Source organism: Lathyrus oleraceus, chromosome 5 (genome assembly GCF_024323335.1).
Source record: "Lathyrus oleraceus cultivar Zhongwan6 chromosome 5, CAAS_Psat_ZW6_1.0, whole genome shotgun sequence".
In the NCBI taxonomy this organism is placed as follows: domain Eukaryota; kingdom Viridiplantae; phylum Streptophyta; class Magnoliopsida; order Fabales; family Fabaceae; genus Lathyrus; species Lathyrus oleraceus.
Genome location: NC_066583.1, coordinates 109,292,837 through 109,302,094, shown reverse-complemented (window position 1 = coordinate 109,302,094; position 9,258 = coordinate 109,292,837). Strand labels below are relative to the sequence as shown.

Below are 9,258 nucleotides of genomic sequence, written 5' to 3'. Positions count from 1 at the left end.
ATCCATGCATCATAACACGACAATCACTGTCAGTTTTAACTGATTCTCACACACGATGTACTCCATTACTGTTGAGCACCGCAACAAGTCTTTCAATTCTTCTAATACTTTCACAGTGTTGAATGTATCCGTCTAACCAAAGAATCAAACTCCTCTCAAGATGCTCGAAAGTAACAGTGTTCCCAAGTCAAATCTTCACTGGAAGTTTTACTGTCGAAAAAAAAAGATTAGCATTTCTTTTAAGGATATAAGATATTTTGTAGAAAAATTTAAGACTGAAATGAGAAGATGGGTGAAAAAACGGTGGAGAATGAGTGACCTATTTATAAAAATATAAATATTACAACATAGGCCAACATACATACGCCAGAGGGAATGAAACATCCTCTTAGGGCATCAATGCATGTGCCACTGGACATGGCGCTCGAAGCCATTTTTGAGTGCGTGCGCCACTAGTAGTGGCATATCCTTTTATATGAGATTTTTTTTAAAGCATGGGTATTTTAGTGAATAATTTAAAATGTTGGTTATTTGAATATTTAATTTATAAAATATGGTTATCTTGAAGAAAAAAAATTAGCATGTGAATTACCTTTAAATATGAAGCTATCGTGTTTTGATGAGGAATGTTGTTTGAATAACCTTTTTATATCACTCATTGTATAAACACTTAACTTTCATGGATAATATGAACACACACTAACACGAAGAAGTTGTGTCATGCATATAAGCCTTCAACTTAAATCATGTTGTGTGTCATAATAAATAGGATGCATTGATCCTTTCATTTTAGTTGGAAAAAAAATCCATCTAAATCAAATACATAGTTTTCTAAGCTAAATATCAAAGTTCTTAAACTAAAGTGTTCTGAAATGAACGCAATATGTCTTATATGTCACACTATTTATCTCTATTTTAAAATTATTGATGAAGAGTATGTAGAACTTCCAATTCTTATTTGAATCTAACCAAGAGAAAAAAACAGACCTTATGAAAGTATTAAGACTCATCAAGGTGTTATGAAACATGCATTATCAAATAGAGAAAGTAATTAGGAATTTGAGACTCTCTTGCCATAGGAGATAAGAATTAGTCTTTGAAACAATTAGAAATAATTCATAGGAGAAACTAGGTTAAGTTTTAATAATTGTTAATAATTGTTAACGATGTATTTGTCAACTTTAACCTTTATATTTGGAGTTGTAATGAACTAATAAGCTATGTTGTTTTACTTAAAATGAATAACTTTTTTTTATCACACATTATAATACATTAAGCTGTCATGAATAAGATGAACATTCACTTTAATATTGAACCCCGTCAAGAAAGTGTATGACTCGAATTAGAGGACATTTTGACACGAATCTCAGTCACACATGACTCTAATCATGACCATTTTTGGTTATGTGATTTGAATCATGAAATGTTTGATTCGAGTCATATGATTCAAATCATGACTCGAATAAAATATTATATTTTTAAGTCTTATCACGTTGATTCAAGTCATTATTTTCACCGGTTCAAATCATAATTGTATGATCTGACTCAAATCATTTGTTCATTTTCTCAAATATTTTGTATCAAATCTCTAACACCTATATAAATATTAATTTGTAATTATTCCATAATAGACACATGAATGGAGGAATACACATCACTAAGAAGTAGAAAATGCACAGTTGTGTATTGTGAAAATAATCTCAACCCTTACTTTCATAGATCGAAAACCACGAATGTTCTTTCTTTCAGACCTTCTTTTTTAAGTCAAACATATAGAAAAACTATGTAGTGTATTGATTGAGTTAAACTTGTTTAAAATTTGTGTGAGCTTCTTAAAGATACCTAATTATCTTCAACCTTGAACTAAGAAATCCCATTGTTAGGGAATTTAAGGTTTTTTTGTTGTTGAAGTTTTTGTGTATGTATCATATTCAAGATTCGATGTTATAATTATGTGTGGAGCTATGTGTTTATAGGTACAATTATCTAGAGATGATCTTAGTGGAAAATGATCTTGGTGGTTTTAATGCTGACAACACCTAATGTCAAACAACGTTTAGTGGCGTCCTTGAAGATCTATGATTAAGCAATCTCTAATGATGGCGTCTATCAAAGAAGTCATATCAAGCCTCATCAAATAAAAGAAGTCAAGTCAAAGATGAAATGATGAATCAATAATGAATCTAGCAAGCGATATTGAAGCTTCAAGGTAGTGAAACAGAGAAAGTGTAAAAGCTCATTCGGTCATGTGTACAAGTGAATAGTAAATTGTAAATGTATAAGAGTATATACTAATATACTAATGCGACTCTCACATACACTAAAATATTTTTGACGCCTATGTCATTTTATAAAATGACCTAAAAACATTTTACACATGTATCTAGTTGATTGCTAGCTTAGCTGAATCTTTAGGAGTGTTCTTTACACTAAACATTTAATTAACACACCAGAGTTAATATATTATCTCTTTTGTAACGCCTCCTAACCTTTTAAAGAATCCTCTAATAGATTAGTGACGGGGAATTTGAAAGCCTTTCATATATGACCTACATAATCAATTAACTCAATGTCATAATCGATTATGTGCATTAAAAGCCCGTAGATTATGTTCCTTTTTGAGTTATATTTTCTCTTACAAATAGAGAGCTTCTCCTCATTTAAAATCACACCATAATTCAAATTCCTACTATCATTTTCTTATTTTATACTCTTCTCCTCTCCTTTTTATATTCTTTCATTAAAGTTGCCTTAGTGCCTTGTGAGTGAAAAATACTTGTGAGAGTTTGGTTGTACTAGTTTTATGTGCTTAAGTGCTCTTCATCAAGAGTGTGATTCTCTTATTTGAGTTGTTTGGTTCTTAATATTGTCCTGGAAAAATATTTGTTTGGTTCTTGAGATTGTCTTGATAAAATCTTTGTTTAGTTCTTGAGATTAGACGTTAAAATCTCAGTTTGGCTTGTGAGCACACTCGTCAAAAGATCCATTTGGTTCAAGGGATCAACATGTGTAAAATATCTCATCTGTTGTAATATGATTTGTGGGCATATCCTTAAAAGTCAAGATATTATTTTAGAGGAACTCTCGATAAGAAATTTTTGGGGGAGAAGAGTATGCCAAGTGGTAAGTCGAACCTCTATAAAACCTTATGCAATATCTCTTTAATTTTTGTTTTTTAGTTTTCTTTCCTATCTAAATCATTATTTTTTATTTTTCGCTACTTTATCTCCGCACTAACATAATTTTTTTTCAAAGTAAATGAATTTTTAAATTAATCACGATTTCAACACTTCACAACCCCCTCTAATGTTTGGATTCACTTGTTCGAAATTATGGTCATTGGAGAATAACTTATAGCAATATGATATTATTATGTACTCCACCAAAGACTTCAGTAATATCAAAATAAGATAGTTGTAGAGCGAAATAAGAATCTTCAAGATCTTTGTGTAGAACAAGGGCTCAAACAAGGAGATCTTGTGATATCAGTAGTTTAGAGTGTTCCACCACAACATAAGGGATTTGAGATTTAGACCTATGTTAGTTTAATCATTAACTGTCTTTGAAGTGTTAAACATTGATTGAGCATCCGTTGTAACCAACAACTTTGTACATTTATTTTAAAAATACTGGAAAACCTTACAAATTTTCAATGGCTTTCCCATGAAGACTAGACTAAGCGTAAATCAAGGAAGAATGCATTGAATCAGTATAAACCCAATGTGAAATATATCTCTCTCTCTCTGACACACACACACACACACAAACGCGCGCACACACACACACATACACACACATACGCGCACACACACACATACGCGCACGCGCGCACATACATACACACACTACTCTCATTCTTGCATAGACTTACACAACTTAGTTTTTACTACTTATTAACTTTTCATGTTGATAGATGCCATATGCTTGTAGCATATGTCTACGATAGATTCAACTGCTTGAGTATTCTGTTTGAGAATTATCGTTGAATGTATTCTTGTAATTAGATTGATCATTCAACTAGTCAAATTCAATTTAAGCCTTGTGTTATAGTTGAATTATGATAATTTTTAAATTGCTTGTTTAAGCAACCTCACTTTTCTGAAGTTTTATCATTTATGATATTCAAAGCCATCTGCATAATTTAATTAATCATATGTTTTATAAAACCTCCGCTAGTTGTTGCTTCCACCTGTTAAATGCACGTCTGTTTTAAAAAGGTTATCTCAAAGAAAATGGTTTTGATAAATTTTATTTTTAGGGAACGGTCCATTCAATTGTGATCATGTCTTGGGACTTCATAAGTTGGGATAATGGATTATATTGATCCGAGGGTATGTTCAATAGGACTTCCATATTCAAAAGCAAAATCTATACAATTGAATGAATGATATTTTGCATGTTTGATATCATTTAACCATACAGATAAAAGATATGTGAAACAATATAATAACAATCTTTTATAAGTTTACGTAATCATCAAATTAGAAATTCAATTAATTGTATCTCATAATGATTGACCTAACAAAGTGTTATGGTTTATGTGCATAATTGATCACCTAGTCAGGTGACTTAAAAGTTCTACATATTTCAATTCTATTTAGACAGTTGACTTATCAGGAAGATTAAAGCACCTAAATCAAATCTTGAGAGGAGAAAAATATGATGAAGAAACAAGGTGCATCTTCTGAAGACCCCCACTTTCAAGGTTATCATAAAAGAAAGAAGAAGACAATCTCTATGAAGAATCTTAGAAAGAAAAAGATATTAGCGTGTTTGTGAATAAATCAATTATATAAGAAGATATACAGGAATAAGCTTTGAAAGGACTATATAATTTTCAATGTTTTTCATTTATTTGAGTTTGTCAAATCATTAGTTCAAGAAATGGAGTAGTTAATCAATGTTTGAATGGCAAGACAAGCAAATATGTTTTAAACATGTGTCTTTTTACTTCATTGATATCTAACTAAGGAGCGTCTTAGAATTTCAATCAAGACAAATGTATCTTATTAGAAGATCTCCAATAAAAGGAAAGTAAGATGTATCTAATCATATTTTTGATCATATTGTGATATTTTTATAAAAGTTTTGTTGCTTACTAAATCATCGTAAGTGGTATGATCATCCCCCCTCCATCTTTAAATATTTTTGTGGTATGCTTGATTTATTAAAATTACCTAACATGTTTGATGTGTGGTGTATATGTGATCTTTTGTCTTATATGTGTGATAATTAATTGGATGATGTGTGCATGGTATCTCTCGTTACATCATGATTATTGCATAAAAAAATTATTTGCATTCGGCATTAAAAAAAATTTACATTAAATTTATCTTTGCATTAAAAAATAATTATTTTATTAAGATTTTAATCATATGATTAAAATTATTTTTTGCATTAAAAAAATTGGATTGATTTGAATCATGAAGTATTCTGACTCAAATCAAAGAGAGAGAAAAACACCTGATTCGAGTCACAGTATTAACTGACTCAAATAAAAAATTGTGACAAAAACTCACATTTCAAGTTGTAATTCTGAGTCAAATCACCAAAAGGCTTGACTTGACTCAGAATGAAACATTGTTGAGTCTATTCAAATATAATTTGAATATGATATATGCTTGACTCGAATTAAAGTTGATTAATTTTCTAATTCGAATCACCACATATTTCGATTCGAGTCATGGCAGATTAGATCTATTCCGTTGAAACCTTTTAACTTCTAATACGATCCATCCAATTCTTCATATTTAATCCTCGTTTTTCTCATTTTGCTTATCATTTGTATCCTACACCCCTTTCTATCAATCAGATGAATTAATCCAAACCTTCAACTCATCTTTCCCATTCACTTCATTCACTAAGAAATCAAATGATATCTCTGAAAAGCAAAAATGTAAGCGGCCTAATGACTTATCATCATATCTTTCACTCGTCCCAATACAAAAGAGATGAGCAATTAAAGACAAACATGATTTAGGTTTAAAGCCAGAAACTTATCATCATATTTTTGTAACACTCATTTTACAATGGCTTCCTATTAACCGTGATAATAAGTTTTTTGGAGCGTTTTTTTTTTATATTTACTAAAAGATATTTCACAACGGTTATAAGTATCAACCGTGGTTAAAGGTGGCGTCTGGTCATGAGTTCGAATCCTAACACCTATAGTTTTGTTTTTTATTTACTTTTAAGCCACTTTTCACCACGGTTGGAACTTTCAACCGTGGTGAAAAGTGACGTCTGGTCATGAGTTTGAATCCTAGCACATACAATTTTTTTAAGCCATTTTTCACCATAGTTGAAACTTCCGACTGTGGTGAAAAGTGACGTTTGATCATGAGTTTGAATCCTAGCACATACAGTTTTGTTTTTATTTAATTTTAAGTCATTTTTTAAAAAACATACAACAACGATTGTTTAAAGTAACCTTTGTGATAGGTTGAGACATACAAACAATAGTTGTTTAAAGTAACCGTTGTGATAGGTTGGAACCTACAACTTTATTTTTATTTATTTTTAAGCGTATATATTAAGTTTTTTCATCGTTCTTAAATAAATCTTTGTCATTCATTTAGTGTGTATCAATGCTCAAGACACTATCATTAATGATCGACGAACTTCGTCTTATACCTCTAAACACCATCTTTCATTTAGACACTCTATTTCTCCATTAAACCAAATTCGAAAATATCATTTCTTCGATAAACACAATTCGAAAACATCATTTCTTTCACTAACAAATTTCATAATTCCATCACCTCTTCTCCAACTTGAATCAGACAAGGAAAACATGGATTCAAGTTAGCAATGTTAGTTGTTTTTGTTCTTGTTGTTGTTGTTGTTGTTATTATTCTCGTTGTTCGTGTTGTTGTTCTTATTATTGTTCTTGTTCTTGTTCTTGTTGTTCTTGTTCTTGTTCTTGTTGTTATAATTCTTTTTATTCTTGATGTTTTTGTTTTTGTTCTTCTTATTGTTGTTGTTCTACTGCTGCATTTTTTTATTTTATTAAAAGACATACAATAACAGTTGTTTAAAATAACTGTTGTGATAGATTGAGATATACAACAATGATTGTTTAAAGTAAGTTATAATAAGTTGCACTTTACTTATAATCACAGTCGTACGACCGTGGTGGAAAATATCATACATACAATCACACATTATCTCACAACGGTTGGTCAGACGTGATTGTATCTCTTTTCCAACCGTCATAAAAGATATTTTCCGTGTAATGAGCCGAGGAAGTGTCATCACAATGAGCGAAGTGAGTACTATTATCAAGACGCTTTTTTCAGAATCCATGAAGACATATACATGTTAGCTGAGGAAGAACCTGGAGGATATCTGCCATGGAAGGTCACTTATTCCAATGATATTGATGTTGTTGCTCCTTCTTTTAGTTTGACTCCTAAAGTCAAATCCTATTTTGATGAATGTGTTTCCAAGTTTCTCGCTAATGATCAGGCTAGAAAAGAGCGTCAAGTTGTCAGGATTGAAGTTGTTACCGCCGAAGCTCATGGCATAAAAGAGTGTTAGATTGCATGAAGAAAAGCCCGTTGTTCAGCCTTCTGTTAAAGTTGGATTATGTTAATTGTTAAATTGTTTGTTTAAACAACCTCACTTTTTTTTTAACTGTTATCATTTATGATATTCAAAGTTATTTGCATGATTAAATTAATCGCATGTTTTGTAAAACTTTCGCTAGATGTTGCTTCCGATTCTTAAATGTGCATAAAGATTACGTTTCTTAAAATAAATGGTTTTGATAAATTTTATTTAATCCATTATAATCCCATATTCTCCCCCAACAATTATAACCCATACAAATACCAAATGAAGGCAAATTTAATCAAATTTTCGCAATCTCAGAATTGATAATATATGTCCTACATTTTTAAAATTCAATTTGAATATATACTTCTAAAAAAATTACACAATTTTAGTTTATATATATATATATATATATATATATATATATATATATATATATATATATATATATATATATATATATATATATATATATATATATATATATATATATATATAATAGTCTTACAATGTAATACCAGGGTGAAACCTGATTGAATTTATAGGTAAAAGGTTTGAAATGTTGGCCCATAAATAATATATCCTTATTTGTTGAGTGAGGTTATGAAGTTATTATGATCCTCACATGCTAACATTCACACAACATAATGAAATTCCCTTACACAACAACATACAATAAATGGTACACAATATATAGGACATGACATACTTAAGTTTAAAGATACATTAAGCAAGTTCTGTGTAGTAGAAAGTATAGGAAACATGAATGTGAACAAATTAAGGGCATTTTCCTTGTCCTTTTGAGTTCTTCATGTCTCTGTAACAAGGACACTCATCTTTGTTACCATAAGTTCCAGATGGAACACAACTACATTTCTCACAACAGATCCCACAATACTTCAAGCATCTATCCTGCACCGAAGCTTTCGAGCACCTTTCTCCGCACTTTGTGTCACAAAAATCTAAAAAATCCACAACATTTCATTAGTAAACATAATAAAACAAGTTAATCAAGTAGCATATAAACAATAATTGAGACTTAATTACCCGAACCAGCTGATGAAAGTTCCAATACTGAGAAACTGAGGACAAGGCACATAAGGAATGTTGCAAACACAGGTTTCATTTTGGTTTCTGAGAGTATGGAATGAAAGAAAAGGAGAAAAGTGATATATTATATAGAGTTGTGATTTTGTATAACTGGCTATGGGTTGGCTCTCACCAAACCAATGAAAGGAACAATCCTTTAATGAAAATTAAGACTTTAGTACTAGGTTGTTCCTTAGAAGTGTGGGCCAGTTATAAAGGGTGTCCTTATTGTACCTGAATTAATGAATGGTAGGTGAAATGTTAGGAAAATGTTCTTGCTTCAGACTTCATTGCTTCTCAATCTCAAATACTCACTCTTACTTCTTAGTAATTTTTTATGAATAGAATATCTTATACGAATAACTACATAGATTAATATCTCGAATTCGAGAAAGAATTATAATAAGCAACATATTTTTTTCAAAAAAATTTAACTATTATATTTTTAAGATTGAATTTAAACTTTGAGCATCTTACTAAACTGAAAAAAATTCTGTGTCATATACTCCAAATGCTCTTGGATATTTTATGTGATTTGTTGGTTTAAACATGCATCTAGTTTTGGTTACAAGTTTAAAATATACTCTTGTTTTATATTGGTTAACGCAATACTTT

At 30.4% G+C, this 9,258-nt stretch overlaps 1 protein-coding gene across 1 annotated transcript; it reads right to left on the bottom strand.

Annotated features, from left to right (window-relative positions):
- Window positions 1-8,116: 8,116 nt before the first annotated feature.
- LOC127088059 (peamaclein) lies at window positions 8,117-8,949 on the bottom strand. The gene is made up of 2 exons (XM_051028970.1): window positions 8,602-8,949; window positions 8,117-8,516 (listed from the first exon to the last, which is right to left on the bottom strand). Exons 1-2 carry the CDS (start codon window positions 8,678-8,680, stop codon window positions 8,332-8,334), a joined length of 264 nt encoding a protein of 87 aa, XP_050884927.1. The 5' UTR covers window positions 8,681-8,949; the 3' UTR covers window positions 8,117-8,331.
- Window positions 8,950-9,258: the final 309 nt, after the last annotated feature.

Excerpts from the sequence above, each read along its gene's own strand:
- LOC127088059 (XM_051028970.1), bottom strand. The coding sequence starts at position 8,680 with ATGAAACCTGTGTTTGCAACATTCCTTATGTGCCTTGTCCTCAGTTTC. Across the intron at positions 8,517-8,601 it reads ACTTTCATCAGCTGGTTCGG|ATTTTTGTGACACAAAGTGC; the intron begins GTAATTAAGTCT and ends TGGATTTTTTAG.